Source organism: Bubalus kerabau, chromosome 9 (genome assembly GCF_029407905.1).
Source record: "Bubalus kerabau isolate K-KA32 ecotype Philippines breed swamp buffalo chromosome 9, PCC_UOA_SB_1v2, whole genome shotgun sequence".
Classification (NCBI taxonomy): domain Eukaryota; kingdom Metazoa; phylum Chordata; class Mammalia; order Artiodactyla; family Bovidae; genus Bubalus; species Bubalus kerabau.
In genome coordinates, this window is record NC_073632.1 from 89,381,469 (window position 1) to 89,400,270 (window position 18,802).

The 18,802-nt window shown below is 39.8% G+C and overlaps 1 protein-coding gene across 1 annotated transcript; it reads left to right on the top strand.

Moving 5' to 3' along the window:
- Positions 1-229: 229 nt before the first annotated feature.
- LTV1 (LTV1 ribosome biogenesis factor) lies at positions 230-17,443 on the top strand. The gene is made up of 11 exons (XM_055535831.1): positions 230-459; positions 1,441-1,572; positions 2,438-2,611; positions 8,789-8,876; positions 12,029-12,170; positions 12,528-12,783; positions 14,811-14,938; positions 15,826-15,965; positions 16,459-16,511; positions 16,700-16,900; positions 17,034-17,443. Exons 1-11 carry the CDS (start codon positions 457-459, stop codon positions 17,142-17,144), a joined length of 1,428 nt encoding a protein of 475 aa, XP_055391806.1. The 5' UTR covers positions 230-456; the 3' UTR covers positions 17,145-17,443.
- The last annotated feature ends 1,359 nt before the right edge of the window (positions 17,444-18,802 follow it).

Here is an 18,802-nt window from a genome sequence, read left to right on the forward strand (position 1 = left end):
TACAACTGTCAATGGGGATGCTAGATCCGTGGCTTCTGTTCTGAGCAGAAGGCGATATAAAAGCAAGTTCGCCCATAAACAGCGACCCCCTTTCGCGCCTGATATCGCACAAGCGGCCACGACTCCCTTCCCCAGATGATTTAATTCCGGACAGAAAAGACCCGCCCTCCCGGGAGTGGAAACAGCCCCACCCACCAATAGTTTCTCGCGATCCTTGAGCCGGCGTGAGCTTTTCGTAATTTCCGGTCGTGATCCTTCAGCCTTTCGGCGATTGGTCCGTTTCCATGGCCTGCTGAGTGTTTTCCAGCCGGTTCCTGGAGCCGCACGTGTGGAGTGGAGCAAAGACTGGGAGGTGAGCTGATTCTCAGAGGCGTTCGGGAGATAACGTGTCACCTTCCGTCCGACTAGGAGAGTGCTGTCGTCCCTGTTTGGCGTGAGTGCCGCGCGGCTGCAAGCATGGTAAGTAGGAGTTGGGGCGCCCTGGTTTGGCAGAGGCCAGGCTGGGTCCCCTAAGCCGATGGCTTCTGCATCCTGGAACTGGGATGGCACGTCCGAAGGTGAAAGCAGGCGGCTTTTGGCCCATTGTCCTGGTTTGGGTCACCCTCACCACCGCGGGCATAGTTTGCAGTTTAGAGTGGGGCTTCTACGGCCTTGCGTGCCTGTGGAGTAGACAGAAGAGGATGGCCTACCCTTTACCCTCCTAGAGGCCTAAAAACCTACAACAAGGCACACAGATGCGACACCCAGTGCTCCGTGACGTCAGGCGGAGAGGGGTTTGCTCCTCTCTCCAGACGTTGCAGTGGCAGGTGTCTGCTCATCTGTCTACTCAGGGAAAGAGGAGCTTCTAAGATTGGGCCTACTCAACTGGAATGATCTTTCAGTTTAGAAACTCGAGGTTGTGCGGTGAAACGAGAAGGTAGAACGATGGTGAATCTTGTATTTCAACTTCAGCGGTTGTGTCATGGTATTAATAGTTGGTACAGGAAGTGTTTCTCCTGCTTGTAACTCTTCCTCAGATTTTCCTGTGGTGGTGTGAACCATTCTGGTTCAGACTCTGAGGGACCTTCCCTGGCCCCCACTTGAAAGTAACTGTTGAGTCGTTACCCATCCCTATGTTTCGTTTTGCTTGCCTTCACCTGAAACCCGGTTCTCGGTGATTTGCTTGTGGAGAACAGGAACCTCAACTTCCCCATTGCTATATTCCCAGCACCTGTAGTAGGTTTGGCACGGAGTACCTCCCAAAAAAGGTTTGTTGAAGGAAGGTAGTTTTTTTTTGTTTTTTGTTTTTTTTTTTTAACATAGTTGATGTTGCCTGCCCTGAAAGTGCAGGTTTTGACAATCTGTTGATCCTTTCCATAACTTATTGAAGATGCCTGTGTGGGATATAAACTGTTTTTTGCTGTTTTTCTGATTTATTACTGTGATTCTGTTTCTTTGAAGCCTCACAGGAAGAAAAAGCCCTTTATAGAGAAGAAGAAAGCTGTGTCTTTTCACCTGGTCCACCGGAGCCAAAGAGATCCTTTAGCAGCAGACGAGACTGCACCCCAGAGGGTTCTGTTGCCTACACAGAAGGTAGGTCCTGTTCTATAGCCAGTAAGTTTGTAGGTGGATTGTTGACCGTTTTTAATTATATTAGTCAGCTGCTGTTCTCAGATAACTGATCTTCTGGGAAACAAAATATGTGATTTAATTCTCAGTAAATATGTTCATTTTTACATCATGCCTGTTTATTTTGATTGAGAGAATATTTTTATTGGAGATGTTTAAGTGAGCAGTCTTGTAGAGTAATGGAAAATATTCACTAATCCATCAGCAACAATGCTTTATTGTGTTATTTAGGGCACAACCATATGCTCAGGCTTTGCTTTCCATGAGATATTGGCATTTCATAACCACAAACTGTATTTTTGCCTCCTGGTCATCTCATGAAATGTAAAACTCATGAGTTAGCTTTAGAAAATGCAAGGGATCTTTTAAGAGGTTGATTTGGTAATTATCAGTCAGAGTATACTTGTTAAGTGTGGGTAATGCAGAAGGAAGTATGGGGGAACCCAGGCATATTTAGCTTTGTTGTAAAGCCAATTGGTGTTATGCCTTGAGAAGTTTCTTTGCGTATAAATTCAGGAAATTGTACTTACCTTCCAGTGTGCCCTAGTCTTTTAATTCTCCACATAACATGGTAAAATAGTGTGTGTGTGTTTCTTGGCTTGAATTGTTGCACAGAAGTATCTAATGGAAGGAGAAACAGTTTTCATTCCATTTTAATTTTATGTGGCATCCTGTGTTTCCTGAGTTTGTCAAGAAGTCTTTGTCTCATTCCTATCAGCCAGAGTGTTCATGGGTCATCTGCCCCATGTTCTGAAAGCGGTGCTCATTGGAAGGTTCCTGGGTTTTATCCTTGGAGCAGGTACTATGTCCATTTTGTTTATTATCCTAGATAAAAGATGAAGAAAGGCGAGCGGAGCAGAGGAAGTATGGAGTGTTCTTTGACGATGACTATGACTACCTGCAGCATCTGAAGGAACCGTCTGGGCCCTCGGAGCTCATTCCCACAAGTCCCTTCAGCGCACCTTACAGGGGAGATGGGAGAGAAGAGCCTTTAGTAACTTCAGTAAGACTCTTTAGCAATTTGAGTGTGAGTGTGTGTGAGGGGCCGTGAGTGAGTAAACCACCACTTTTAAATCAAGGTAACTGTTTGAGGCAAGAAATGGTGTCAGCTAGAGAGCTGAATCTGCGCTCAGTAGTTGCTGCTCATGGGCTCTAAGCACGGGCTTAGCTGATCCCACGGCAGGTGGGATCTTCCAGACCTGGAATCAAACCCATATCCTCTGCATTGGCAGGCAGATTCTTACCCACTATACTACCAGAGAAGTCCGTCTTTTTAGTTTAGTATTAGTGTATAGTAAATTTTCCTGTGAAACTTTTATATCACTTTTGGCACTTAAAAAAAAAAAGATGAATATATTGGGTTTATAGACAGAAAGTAGAGATACAAAGAGCATCAATTTCCGCTGCTTCTCATCTCCAGTCCTGTCATGGTCTAGACTTTTTCCTTGGGGAAGATGTGATCATAAGCTCCTCCAGTCCATACTTCTTGCTTAGTTCAGTTCAGTCGCTCAGTCGTGTCCGACCCTTTGCGACCCCATGAATCGCATCATGCCAGGCCTCACTGTCCATCACCAACTCCCGGAGTTCATTCAGACTCACGTCCATCGAGTTGGTGATGCCATCCAGCCAGCTCATCCTCTGTCATCCCCTTCTCCTCCTGCCCCCAATCCCTCCCAGCATCAGAGTCTTTTCCAATGAGTCAACTCTTCGCATGAGGTGGCCAAAGTACTGGAGTTTCAGCTTCAGCATCATTCCCTCCAAAGAAATCCCAGGGCTGATCTCCTTCAGAATGGACTGGTTGGATCTCCTTGCAGTCCAAGGGACTCTCAAGAGTCTTCTGCAACACCACAGTTCAAAAGCATCAATTCTTCGGCGCTCAGCTTTCTTCACAGTCCAACTCTCACATCCTTACATGACCACTGGAAAAACCAGTGCTCACTGGAAAAACTTCTTGCTTAAGAAAAGTCAAAAGGGTTAGGCATCCACATGTTATACCAAAGAGGTATTACTAATAACTGTTCACATGATCGATCACTCACTAGGTCGTAGCTTTCTTGGGAGGCCATACACCCCATTAGCACATCTTTACCAGAACCTATTTCTCTACACCTTCTTCCCCAAGCATGTTATATCCAGAGTAGAATATGTATCTTATTGACTCATTTCCTTCCAAGGACCCATTGAAGGAGGGAAAGTGGCTCAATTTCTTTATCCTAAGTAATAAATGTTTTCAGTTTAGTTCAGTTGCTCAGTCATGTCCGACTCTTTGTGACCCTGTGAATCGCAGCACGCCAGGCCTCCCTGTCCATTACCAACTCCCAGAGTTTACCCAAACTCATGTCCATCAAGTCAGTGATGCCATCCAGATATCTCATCCTCTGTTGTCCCCTTCTCCTCCTGCCCCCAATCCCTCCCAGCATCAGAGTCTTTTCCAGTGAGTCAACTCTTCGAATGAGGTGGCCAAAGTACTGGAGTTTCAGCTTTAGCATCAGTCCTTCCAAAGAAATCCCAGGGCTGATCTCCTTCAGAATGGACTGGTTGGATCTCCTTGCAGTCCAAGGGACTCGCAAGAGTCTTCTGCAACACCACAGTTCAAAAGCATCAATTCTTTGGTGCTCAGCTTTCTTCACAGTCCAACTCTCACATCCATACATGACTACTGGAAAAACCATAGCCTTGACTAGACGGACCTTTGTTGGCAAAGTAATGTCTCTGCTTTTGAATATGCTATCTAGGCTGGTCATAACTTTCCTTATAAGAAATAAGCATCTTTTAATTTCATGGCTGCAGTCACCATCTGCAGTGATTTTGGAGCCCCAAAAAATAAAGTCTGACACTGTTTCCACTGTTTCCCCATCTGTCTGCCATGAAGTGATGGGACCAGATGCCATGATCTTCGTTTTCTGAATGTTGAGCTTTAAGCCAACTTTTTCACTCTTCCTCTTTCACTTTCATCAAGAGACTTTTTAGTTCCTCTTCACTTTCTGCCATAAGGGTGGTGTTATCTGCATATTTAAGGTTATTGATATTTCTTCCAGCAATCTTGATTCCAGCTTGTGCTTCTTCCAGCCCAGTGTTTCTCGTGATGTACTCTGCATATAAGTTAAATAAGCAGAGTGACAATATACAGCCTTGACGTACTCCTTTTCCTATCTGGAACCAGTCTGTTGTTCCATGTCCAGTTCCAGCTGTTGCCTCCTGACCTGCATACAGGTTTCTCAAGAGTCAGGTCAGGTGGTCTGGTATTCCCATCTCTTTCAGAATTTTCCACAGTTTATTGTGATCCACACAGTCAAAGGCTTTGGCATAGTCAATAAAGCAGAAATAGATGTTTTTCTGGAACTCTCTTTCTTTTTCGATGATCCAGCAGATGTTTACAATTTGATCTCTGGTTCCTCTGCCTTTTCTAAAACCAGCTTGAACATCTGGAAGTTCACAGTTCACGTACTGCTAAAGCCTGGCTTGGAAAATTTTGAGCATTACTTTACTAGCATGTGAGATGAGTGCAATTATGCGGTAGTTTGAGCATTCTTTGGCATTGCCTTTCTTTGGGATTGGAAGGCAAACTGACCTTTTCTAGTCCTGTGGCCACTGCTGAGTTTTCCAAATTTGCTGGCATATTTGCTGGCATAAAGTGAGAGTGCAGCACTTTCACAGCATCATCTTTCAGGATTTGAAATAGCAACTGGAATTCCATCACCTCCACTAGCTTTGTTCGTAATGATGCTTTCTAAGGCCCACTTGACTTCACATTCCAGGATATCTGGCTCTAGGTGAATGATCACGTGATTATCTGGGTCATGAAGATCTTTTTTGTACAGTTCTGTGTATTTTTGTGAAGTCCTAACATTCTTTCGGCTAAATTGTATTGGCCAATAAAAGATTGTTTAATTCATTTTGGATAAAAGTAACCACTAATTAACTCTTCTAACAGAATAAGACTATTGAAGGGCACTTCGGTGATATTTATAAGGATATGTGAATTATGTTGGAAAAACAAGTGCCATTGGTTTTCAGTAGCATGATGCAAAAATATGGATGGGTCCTATGTGTTTCTTACTGTAATGTGTAACAAACAACCAAAGTGAGTAAACCAGGAGTACTGAATATGCCCTAAAAACAGAAAGTAAAGCAATACAGAAAGGCAGTGAAGAAATCAGTAATGTGTGGTCAGTCCCTGATTTTTTCATGAAGCAAAGCAGGTGTTGTCACAGCAGAGAGCAATTCAGAATCGTTGCAACCTCTAAAAAAGTCACAGGCCTTTATCCAAAATGTAATTACTGTCTAAACTCTATATATATGATTCTTTTCTCCAAAGGTAATTCATTAAGCACAAGCTTATCCTCCTCTTTTTAACCCCAGAGTCCAAGGATAGATAATCACAAAGTGTCTTAAAACTACATATTTTACCACAGTTTTTAAAAAGTTATTGTAATATGTACCAAAATGATTAAATTATGCAGTTTAAATGGCTGAACTGTGTAATATGTGAACTATATCTCAGTAAATCTTTTAAGAAATAGGATTCTACAGCAGAGAGCGAGATCTTTGCCCATGTTTATGCACCTGAAAAACTCTTTAGAAGCCCTGACAGCTTACTACATAGGCACTCGTGCTCTTCAGTGGCTTTCAGCAGGCTGTGTCTGTGAGCCAGTGAGTATATGCAGCTTGGCTTCCTGCCTGCTCCTTGACTGAGGATGGGACAGTTTTGAGGTCCATGGGCAGAGAACACATTGTGGTGACTCTTATATTATCAATTGTGTGGTTGAAAAGATGAAACTAAAGCTTAGGGACCAGTCAGAAAATATCTGCCAGCCCATGTTGAAGTAGATTGTACAGTGTGCAGAATGAGAGAGTTGACACAGGAAAGTTCCAGAACAGTAATCAAGAAGAGCTTCATGGAGAACGAAGAAACTGAGCTGGCCAATAAAAAGGGTGGAGTCTGTTGAAGAGAGTAGGATCATTCCAGTCAGAAAGAAGGGACATGAGGTAGTATTGTGGGTCATTGTGTCTAGCACATGTGTGCTCCATAAATTACTTTGAATTAGTCCGTAATGTAAGGAACTGGACTTGATTTTATGTGAAGGTTCCATTACTGAGTAACAGTAAGGAATCTGGACACACAGAGTAGACAAGGAGTTTTAATCTGGCAGTATTTGACTATGGATTACAACAAACTGGAAAATTCTGAAAGAGATGGGAATACCAGACCACCTGACCTGACTCTTGAGAAACCTGTATGCAGGTCAGGAAGCAACAGTTGGAACTGGACATGGAACAACAGACTGGTTCCAGATAGGAAAAGGAGTACGTCAAGGCTCTATATTGTCACCCTGTTCCTTTAACTTACATGCAGAGTACATCATGAGAAACGCTGGGCTGGAAGAAGCACAAGCTGGAATCAGGATTGCTGGAAGAAATATCAATAACCTCAGATATGCAGATGACACCACCCTTATGGCAGAAAACGAAGAACTAAAGACCTCTTGATGAAAGTGAAAGAGAAGAGTGAAAAAGTTGGCTTAAAATTCAGCATTCAGAAAACGAAGATCACGGCATCTGGTCCCATCACTTCATGGCAGATAGATGGGGAGACGGTGGAAATAGTGACAGACTTTATTTTTTTGGGCTCCAAAATCACTGCAGATGGTGATTGCAGCCGTGAAATTAAAAGACACTTGCTTCTTGGAAGGAAAGTTATGACCAACCTAGACAGCATATTAAAAAGCAGGGACATTGCTTTGCCAACAAAGATCTGACTAGTCAAAGCTATGGCTTTTCCAGTAGTCACATATGGATGTGAGGGTTGGGCTATAAAGAAAGCTGAGTGCCAAAGAATTGATGTTTTTGAACTGTGGTGTTGGAGAAGACTCTTGAGAGTCCCTTGGACTACAAGGAGATCCAACCAGTCCATCCTAAAGGAAATCAGTCCTCAATGTTCATTGGAAGGACTGATGCTGAAGCTGAAATTCCAATACTTTGGCCACCTGATGTGAAGAACTGACTCGTTTGATAAGACCCTGATGCTGGGAAAGATTGAAGGTGGGAGAAGGGGATGACAGAGGATGAGATGGTTGGATGGTATCACCTATGCAATGGACATGAGTTTGAATAAACTCGGGGAGTTGGTGATGGACAGGGAAGCCTGGCATGCTGCAGTTCATGGTGTCTCAAAGAGTTGGACACAACTGAATGACTGAACTGAATAAAAGATTGGACTAGATGTAGATTAAGCAACATCTAACTGTCATATGTGCCCTGGTTAGCCATGAGTAAGATGGTGTCCAGAAAATAGATGTGAAGTAACTGTATGCACAAGTTCAAAACAATGAGTGGATAACAGTGATTTATGATCTTCCTAGGATTTAAGCAGCCAACTCAGAGAAAAGTTGTGCCAATACCAGAGATGAGGACGTTACCTCTGGTTTAGGTAGGAAAAGACTAATTTTGTTTTGAAATTTGAAGAGTGGAGTTGTGAGACCAGGATTTGAATTCCCCAAACCTCACTTAACTAGTCTCAGGCAGTCATGCCATTTAACCTTTCTTAGCTTGTGTTTGACTAAAACATGCTGACAACTCATGGAGTTGATAGGATTAAGTGAAGTGATATACTAGATTAAGTTTTGTGAAGTATTACAGAGAAGTTGCTTTTGAGATGATGGGGATATACATGTTCAAAATTGGTAACTGGAGTATAAGTGAGACAATGCAGAATATGGTTGTGTTAGTAGAATTGCCGTAACAAATTACCACATATTACCACTGGGTGGCTTAAAACAACGGGGATGTATTCTGTCACAAGAAGTCCGAAAGCAAACTTTTGGAAGGTTGTTCCTTTTCGGGGCCTCACAGGAAGAATCTTTTTGTGCCTGTCTCCTAGTTTCTGGTAGTTGCCAGCAATCCTTAGTTTTCTGTTGCCTGTAGGCATAGCACTCCAGTCTTCCTCCATCTTCATATGCCTTTCTCCCTGTGAGTCTTATTGTCTTTGCGTGGCCTCCTTATAAGGACACATCATCATCCAGTATCATCTCATCTCAACTAATTACATCTATGAGGAACCTGTTTCCAACCAGGTCACTTTCTGAACTGGATGGACATGAATTCGGGGGGCACTTCAACTCTTAGTAGTTCAAAAGTATTTCTAAATAAATCTAACCATTGCATAATTTATTTTTTCAAGACCAGTGGAATTAAGTTGCCTTCCTCAGTGTTTGCATCAGAGTTTGAGGAAGATGTTGGATTGTTAAATAAAGCAGCTCCTGTTTCAGGTATGTATAATTTTAACTTCAAGAGGACAGAGCTGTATTTTACAAAAAGCAACATATAGTAACGATACAAAGTTTTTCTGTACCTGATAAAGTGTTGGAACAATTGAGATGTGTTTGAATTCAGATTAGAGATCATTAAATTAGGAAGGGTAACTGTGATCAGTGTCTCTTTATTGCCATCAAATTCTTAATCTTTAAAGTTCCTATTTGGAGAGAAAAGTGGGGAAATTATTTTTGGTGATCTAGTAGGGGAATTTTAGCCTTGACCTAACTTCTCACAAAGGAAACAGTGATAAGTCAGTTAGCCTTACATTCATGTGGTGCAGTCATGAAAATACTTAATCTGTTTGCTTTCAGAATTTCTCCCAAGAGTGTAGAGAAGTATTTTATAGAAGTCCATCGTACCGTCTATTCTAGATACACCAAAAACTAATAATGTTTGGGTTCTTTTTTGCAGTACCAGGACTAAAATGAACAAACAGAAGTCCACAGATGTGGTGTTTGATATTTCCTACTAAACTGCCTTAATTATTGACCAACACTTGCCATGTGTCATTCATTCATTTAATCCATTCTGCAAATTTTTTAGTTGCACTATGACCGAGTTTGGGTTAAATCAGAAAAAAACATTGTCTCTGACCTCTTAATTATCATCAGGCGGGAAAGATAGACAAAGAATGGGAAATTTCAATCATAGTACAAATGAATGAAGTGTTGTGAAGCCCCAAAGATGTCGTGGTTGATGTCTTAGAACTTAAGTAGGTAGATGGGGTAGGATGGGGAAGAGAGGATATTCCAAGAAAAAGCATAAATATAGGAATCTGCACACCTTTTATCTGTAGTAGGCCTGGAATGAAGGGTAAGGGTTAATGTGAAACAAGGCTGGAGGTCAAGTAATGGCCACTCTGTGAAGGGTGTTGAAAGCCATTTCAGTTTACAGGTTTGAACTTGAAAGTGTTTCTAGGACTCTTAATATTTTCACATATAGAAGAACACAGCTAAAGAAACAGATTGGGATTTGATAAAATCTCATAGTCTGGAAAGACAAAAAGTCTGAAAAGACAGGAGTTTCACAGGCTACAGATATTTGTTAGGTTGGTGCAAAAATAATTGTGATTTGCATTGTTGAACTTTGCCCTTTGATATGGGAATCCATTCTTTAGCAAAAGTGGTTATGTTATACATCATTTTAATGTGCATTTCCTGCTTTATGTGTTTTTATACTAATGACTTATTACTTACTGTTCATTTCATGTTTATTTTAGACCGTAGAAATGATGTTTGACAAAAAGCAAATTTGAGCGATTTTTTTATTTTTGGAGTTCAAAACTGGGTCATGGTCGTAAAGCAGTGGAGACAATTCACAACCTCAGCAACTCATTAGGCCCAGGAACTGCTAAGCAACTTACAGGGCAGTAGTAGTTCAAGAAGTTTTGCAAGGGAGACGAGAGCCTTGAAGATGAGGGAGCATAGTGGCCGATGAGAAGAAGTTGATAGTGGCCAATTGAGAGCAGCCATCAAAGCTGATCCTCTTAGAGATACACAAGAAGTTGCCAAGAACTCGGTGTTGGCCATTCTACTGTCATTCGACATTTGAAGCAAATTGAAAAGGTGAAAAAGCTTGATAAGTGGGTGCCTTGTGAGCTGACTGAAACTCAAAAAAATCGTTTTGAAGTGTCTTTTATTGTATGCAGCAGTGAACCATTTCTTGATCAGATTGTGACATACAGTGAAAAAGTGGATTTGATACAGCAGCTGGGGATGACCAGCTCTGTGGTTGAACGGAGAAGAAGCTCCAAAGCACTTCCCAAAGTCAAACTTGCACCCAAAAAAAGGTCATCATCACTGGTGGTCTGCTGCTGGCCTGATCCATTGCAGCTTTCTGAATCCCAGCAAAACCACTACAGCTGAGAAGTATGCTCAGCAAATCAATGAGATACACCAAAAACTACAAAGCCTGCAGCCAGTATTGGTCACAGAATGGGCCTGGTTCTCCACAGCAACACTTGATCACACGTCACACAATCAACACTTCAGAAGCTGAATGAATTGGGCTACAAAGTTGTACTTCATATGCCGTATTCGCTTGACCTCTCGCCAGCTGACTACCACTTCTTCAAGTGTTTCAACAACTTTACAGGGAAAATACTTCCACAACCAATAGGATGTAGAAAATGCTTTCAGAGACATTACTTTGGCAACAAAGGTCCGTCTAGTCAAGGCTATAGTTTTTCCTGTGGTCATGTATAGATGTGAGAGTTGGACTGTGAGGAAGGCTGAGTGCCGAAGAATTGATGCTTTTGAACTGTGGTGTTGGAGAAGACTCTTGAGAGTCCCTTGGACTGCAAGGAGATCCAACCAGTCCATTCTGAAGGAGATCAGCCCTGGGATTTCTTTGGAAGGAATGATGCTAAAGCTGAAACTCCAATACTTTGGCCACCTCATGCGAAGAGTTGACTCACTGGAAAAGACTCTGATGCTGGGAGGGATTGGGGGCAGGAGGAGAAGGGGACGACAGAGGATGAGATGGCTGGATGGCATCACTGACTCTATGGACGTGAGTCTGAGTGAACTCCGGGAGTTGGTGATGGGCAGGCAGGCCTGGCGTGCTGCTATTCATGGGGTCGCAAAGAGTCAGGCACGACTGAGCGACTGAACTGAACTGAGGAGTTCATTGAATCCTGAATCATGGATTTTTACACTATAGAAATAAGCTTATTTCTCGTTAGCAAAAATGTGTTGATTATAATGGTTCCTATTAATAAAGATGTGTTTGAGCCTAGTTATAATGATTTAAAATTCACAGTCCAAAACCACAACTACTTTTGTACCAGCCTAACAATTTGTTTCTTCTAACAGGTGAATTTAAAGCCCAATTTTTTCCTGCGGGTAAAAGGTTTGAATTTTTCTAAATAGACACAGCTTAATATTTTAGATCTGTGTTTTACCAGTGGGTATTCGAACCAGAGGGACTTTTTATTTTTTAAATTTTCTTGCAGTTATGTTTTTATTCCTGAACTTTTAAAAATTTTAATCACAGTTTTATCCTCAGTATATAGAGTCAGGCATGTAATAGCTGCCGAATTATATTAGTTAAGTGAATGAATCATGCTTTCTTGGGAATTACTGCTCAATTTTTGTTTTCCTTCTAGGACCTCGGTTAGATTTTGATCCTGACATTGTTGCAGCTCTTGATGATGATTTTGATTTTGATAATCCGGATAATTTACTTGAAGATGATTTCATTCTTCAGGCCAATAAGCCAACAGAAGAGGAAGAGGGAATGGAGATACAGTATGTGTGGTTTGTTTTGAAGCAGGAATGCCCTGACTGTTGCTTCCATAGGTCTATAACCATTAGTTATAGCTGGAAGAGACCTTTGAGAGCATTTAGTCTGAGTCTTCTCATTTTAGGATAGGAAATGTAAGACTTGAGATCCCTACAAGCCATCAATAGATGGGGCTAAAGTCCAAGTCGCTTGATTGCTAGTTCATTACTTTTCCAACCAAATCATACAGGTCAAGCAGCACAGCTGTTCTTGCCTAAACAAGGATCCTGCCTGAAATACCCTCAAATTTTACTTGTGTAAAGTCATTTGGTTCTGTTGTTTTTCAAGTTGTTTTGACAGTTAATTTATGGCTCTGACTTTAGGAAATCTGAGGCTGAAGATGACAGTGAGTGGGAAGATGTGGATGATGAGAAGGAAGGAGGTAGTGATGATGATAGATATGACCATGCAGGCTCATCAGATGAGGATATGTCTGCCCCTGGAAAACCTCTTGGGACTGTAGAAAATCACTTCTTCTGGGAAGAGGAAACAAAAAGTCGCTTTACTGAGTATTCCTTGACGTCCTCAGTTATGAGGAGGAATGAACAGCTGACCCTACATGATGAGAGGTTTGAAAAGGTAAGGTTTCCAAATGGGGAGCCTTTTAACACCAATTCCTAGTACACATTATGACATTGGAACCCAAAGCTAGAATTTTCAGTGTTAGAAGCAGACTGTGTCTTTTAATAACAGATCACAAAATGGCCCGTTTTCATTCTGGAAAGAATGTGTTTAAGTCAGAAAGTGACTGATCAAACCTCCTGACATCCCTCGTAGAATCTGATAATTTGATTCTGAACCTCTCTGATCCTAATCTCTAAGAGTATGCTGTCTTCAAGCATTGGCCTGGGCATAAACAAAATTCCATTTTCCCTTTTCTTTTTTTTTTTTTAAGTGTTTTTCTTACTGTTATATCCCAAGACCTAATATGGTATCTGGCATATGTCAGGAATTCAGACTGTTAAGTAAATGATGAATAAATTCCTTCAAGGAAATACCTAAGATAAAGGTTCTAACTTTGCCTTTTCAGTGAGTATTCATTTCCCTCTTTTCTCCAAGAAATAGGCAAACTGTTACTAATAACCTCACTTTTCAGGAGTTACATCACCCCTTGCTTAATTCTTTCACAAAGCCTGACAGTGTTTACAGCATTTGAATAATACAGTAAACATCATCTAAACAAAGAGTGAAATTTGTGCATTAACACCGTTTATTTACACAATCTATTAGCTTGCATAATCAGTGACTATGGAAGTATCTGAAATATTCTGAGGTAAAGATTTCTGCCTAGGATTTGTTCAAGCTGAACAGAATAACTGCCTTTCATTTTAAAAATTAAATTGATATACAATGTTGTATAAATAACAGGTGTACAGTATAGTGATTCACAATTTTAAAGATTATATTCCATTTATATTTATTATAAAATATTTATAGTTGTTGTAAAATATTTGCTATATTCTCCCATGTTGTACAGTATGTCCTTATTTTATACCTAATAGTTTATGCATCTTAATCTTCCCCTGTTTTCCCCTCGTCCTTTCCCTCTCCACTGGTAACCACTAGTTTGTACTCCGTATTGAGTCTTTTTTGTATTCACTAGTTGATTGCATTTTCTTAGGTTCTGCATAGAAGCAATATCATACAGTATTTGTCTTTCACTTAGCATAATACCCTTCAAGTCCGTCCATGTTGATGCAAATGGCAAAATTTCATTCTTTTTTATGTCTGAGTAGTATTCTTGTGTGTGTGTGTTTATACATGGGTATACACATACCGCATCTTTATTCATCTGTTGATGGGTGCTTAGGTTCCTTCTATGCCTTAGCTATTATAAATAGTGCTTCTGTGAACATTGGGATACACATATCTTTCCAAGTTAGTGTTTTTGTTTCTTTCAAATATATACCCTGAGGTGGAATTGCTGGGTCATAATGGTAATTCTATTTTAGTTTTTTGAGAAGCTTCCATAGTGTTTTCTACATTGGCTATACCTATTTGCATTCCTATCAACAGTGTACAAGGATTCCCTTTTCTCCACATCCTCACCAGTATTTGTTATTTTTATTGTTTCTGATAGCCATTCAAACAGGTATGAGGTGAGACCACATTGTGGTTTTGGTTTGCATTTCCCTGCTAATTGGCAGTTTTGAACATCTTTTATGGCCTGTTGACCATCTGCATTTCCTCTTTGGAATAATGTCTGTTTATGTCTTCTGCCCATTTTTAATCAGATTATTTGGGCTTTTTTTTTTGTTTTGATGTTGAGTTTATGAACTGTTTATGTATATTGTGTATTAACCTCTTAACGATCTTAACATTTGCAAATATTTTCTCCCATTGTGTAGGCGTTTTCTCTTAAATCAGTGGTCATTTTCATGTTGAATGAAAGCCTATTTTCAGTCTTGATGTCAGTTTTAGAATGCTGAGTAGAATGTCTTCCACATTGTATTATTATGGTGCTAAATCTCTCCTAATACTTGATTAGTAGTTGTGATCTCATGGTAGCACTTAAATGTTGTACAGAAGTAAAATGTAAAATTAACATTTAAATGCTATAGTCTTCACATTCACTTTTCATGTTATGTTTTCTCTTTACATTCAAGTTTTATGAGCAATATGATGATGATGAAATTGGAGCTCTGGATAATGCTGAACTGGAAGGTTCCATTCAAGTAGACAGTAATCGCTTAGAGGAAGTTTTGAATGACTACTATAAAGAGAAGGCAGAGAAGTATGGTGACTTTTCTTTGACTTCTTGCTTGTTTTCATTTTCAAATAGTCTGTAATTGCACAGCAGAATCTCAGAAATTATTCAGTCAGAATCCATATTTTGAAAATAATACATTTTCCCTAACCTTTTGCTCATATTTTGCTATTAAGAGTCCTGAAGCTGAATATAACAGTAAGTGGAAACACTGAGAACCACTTTCTGTAGCTTTGACCTGAGAGTCATAATGGAATAACAGGGTCAAAGTACAAGGTCACATGCACTTGGAGGATATGGTGCTTCTAGCCTCTTCGGCTGAAGAATCATTCTGACTTCTCAGTATATATACTCTTCATCTTCATGAAAAGGTGTTCTGAGAAGTAGATCAGAGTTTGTCTCTTCAACCTGATTAGCATAACTTCCTAGCCGAACGTTTGGTAAATCATCATCCACATCAAGGTGATTTCTCTGAGAGAAACTAATGCAGTGTTTACATCTGCTCAAAAGGTCTGTGTTGCCTGATGACTATCATAGGTAGATCCCAGTGCAGGACAAGGGTTACATTTTTTGAGTTATTTTAATACTTTCATGAGACAGATGGGCTAATGCTTTTCAAGGCTTTAAAAAAGATAATGTTATATAGGAAAACTTCGATCTTGTTTAATGTGCTAAAACTGTGTAAAGATACAGATAGGTTTTTCCTTCCTGTCAGCAGAATGACGGGGGAAGTGCAAGGCTGGATAGAGCTAATTGTGACAGTAAGTAACAGATGGGGCAAATGAGTTTGTGAATTTGAAAAAAGGCTGTTGTTTCCTTAGCTCTTTAGTGCAGTTTCAGTAACATATAGTGTAATAATAAGTGGTATTTTTTTCCCCCTCCTCTATCTTCATTTTGGAAAACTCAACCAAAAGTTGTGTAAAACTGAATACTCTTGAACCCTTCGAGGATCAGGACCTGCCAGTGAATGAGCTAGATGGGTCTGAGGAGGAAGAGATTGTTACTGTAGTTCTTGAAGAAGCCAAAGAAAAGTGGGATTGTGAATCTATTTGCAGTAAGTATCTTAAGTATCCGTTTCACTGCTGAAAGTAGGATAGTAATTTTAAAGTATTGAGTACATTGATTTTTTGGAAAAGTACATATTTTGGGGAAATATTTCAGTTTGTTTTTATTCAGTCACTAAGTGGTGTCTGACTCTTTGTAACCCCATGGAACTGCAGCATACCAGGTTTCCCTGAACCCTCACCATCTCCCTCAGTTTGCTCAAACTCCTGTCCTCAGTGTTTCCCAGCATCAGGGTCGTTTCTAGTGAATCAGCTCTTCACATCGGGTGGCCAAAGATTTGGAGCTTCCGCATCAGTCCTTTCAGTGACTATTCATTTCAGTTACTTAGTTGTAAATCGAAGTATTTAAAAATATAGCAGACACCATTGTTATTTTGAACTGTGAAAACACTGAAGAATATAGGAGGAACTTGGTAATGTTTTTGCTGAACTGAAAGGGAACTTGTTAATACATGATTTTTGTGTGTTTGTGTTTTTTTTAAGGTACATACTCAAATTTATATAACCATCCACAACTTATCAAATACCAACCAAAGGTAAGGCATAGTGTTCTGAGCTGTTTGAAGTATGCAGTGTAGGGAGTGGAGCGTACAGATTATTTTCTCAGGGCTTTACCTCTTTGTGGCTTTCAGTGCCATTATGAAAAGCAACAAAATGTGCCATTAGTGAGCTGTTTTTTAGTAGGAGTGGAAAATAACCCAATTTCATTTTATCTTTCTTGCAGCCCAAACAAATCCGACTATCTTCTAAAACAGGAATACCTCTCAATGTCTTACCTAAGAAAGGACTCACAGCAAAGCAAGTTGAACGAGTGCAGATGATTAATAACAGTGATCTCCCTAAGATGTCAACCCAACCACGTTCTAAAAGTGAAAGCAAAGAGGACAAAAGAGCACGAAAGCAAGCTATCAAAGAAGAGCGCAAGGTAAAATAATCTTCTCAGATGTGAGAATTAGAAAGAGCTGGGGCAGGGCAGGTATGGTCATGGGGAGTTTCTTTCGTAAAGTTAGTCCACATCAGCGTGAAGATTTGAATAACATGAACATTTTCTCGCACAGGAACGGAGAGTGGAGAAGAAAGCTAACAAATTAGCCTTCAAACTGGAGAAAAGAAGGCAGGAAAAAGAGCTGCTGAACTTGAAGAAGAATGTTGAGGGTCTAAAGCTATGATAGTGGAACATTAAAGATAAGGTGCTTTCCCCATTAGGGACTTCTCTTTATGTTAAAAAATGAACGAGGATCTTCAAAGAGAGAAAACTGTTCAGTCTGCCATTTTTATTGGCAGGTATTTTTTAAAAAACAAACAGTATGGTATTTGTATTTATATCATCAAGTGTTCTCTGCCAACTGTCTTGTAAATATTGTAATATTTTAGAATTTAATATTATGGCCTTAAATTTGCTTAAATAAATGACATTGGACATGAAATGTTTGGATAAATTAAAGGAAAAATGTCTTCATAACTTAAATGGAATTGATTTATTCTTCATTTATTTGTACAGTTGTCCCAGTTGCCTTTTGCAGATGTTCTCAAATATTTCTTTGAAAGCTTTCCACTCTTTTTCAGGACTTAAGTGGTTTGATTTCCTGTATGTTGAAAAGTAACCCAGTTAAAAATTCAAATTTGAAACAAGAGTGGCAAGAAGAGCTTCCCTGAGAAGGTTCCACTGGTTGGAAGCTAAATTTCCCATTGCTGTATTCAAAGGGTTATTTCAAAAGGGTGGTAAAACAGTATCAAGGTCACTGGGACTCAATTACTGGCTGACTTGTTTTTGGAATTTAGGAACAGTGAAGACAGGAAACAGAAGAAATAATCAAGAAAACTTCCTTGGCTTCAGTGAGTACCTGGCTCAAAATCAGAAATATTTACTAAAGGTCAAACTAGAGAGCTTGTCTTTTCAGTGTTATTTAATGCTTGGAACTAGTCATACTGATTAAAATACATAGTTGAAAAAACTCCCTGTCTTTTGGTGAGATTTTTTTAACTTTTTCAAGGCTCAAGCAATGACACCATCACAATTGTTAATTATTTGGTAAGCTGTGACTTTCTTGCAACAGACAAGTTGTTAGTGATCCTTGTTCATGTGTCTGTGACTAATGCTTTGTTATCTGGACTGTTCTGAAAAAAAAAAAAAAAAAAAAAAACAAGAAATCTGGACACTGTTGGTCTGAGCAGGGTACAGAATGGCTGGGGCACAACCATTCTTAGCAGGTGAGCTATATTCGATATCTAAATTATTAGGAAGTGCCTTCATCTATAATTTGACTGTGGCTTTTCCTAAGCTGATAGGTGTTATCTTTCTCTGTATGTTATGTATTCTAAATCTTAAGTAGTTACTGTAGAATTTAAAAAGAGTTGTGGAAAACAGTAACATTAGGTGCTCTACCGACATTGATACAAAAAGTTTGGCTGAAGAGCTTGTCGTTACAGAAGTAGAAAACTGGAGAGCATGAATTTAAATGCCAACCTGTGGAAGCAAAAGGCCAGCTGATGATTTATATTTGTATTTGTATTAGGAATGTACTAAATCCTAAAGAGATGACCATATATTTTGGTAGCTATCTCATTTGAAGGTTTTTTTAAACCACAAGAATCTTAACAAGATGTGGAATGTTACTTCTAATTTTACCACACCTGACTCAAATGGTTTAAGTCAACATGTTATATATTTTGCAGTTAGGTGAATGTGACTAAAAGCCACTAGTCTTCGTGAGAAACATTGTGATTTTGACAGATTATCCTCCAAATATAAAGATCTTGATTTTAATCAGGAAAAACGTTCTTAACATAAGTTCATAACTTTTTGGAATATTTATGATGTGAGTCA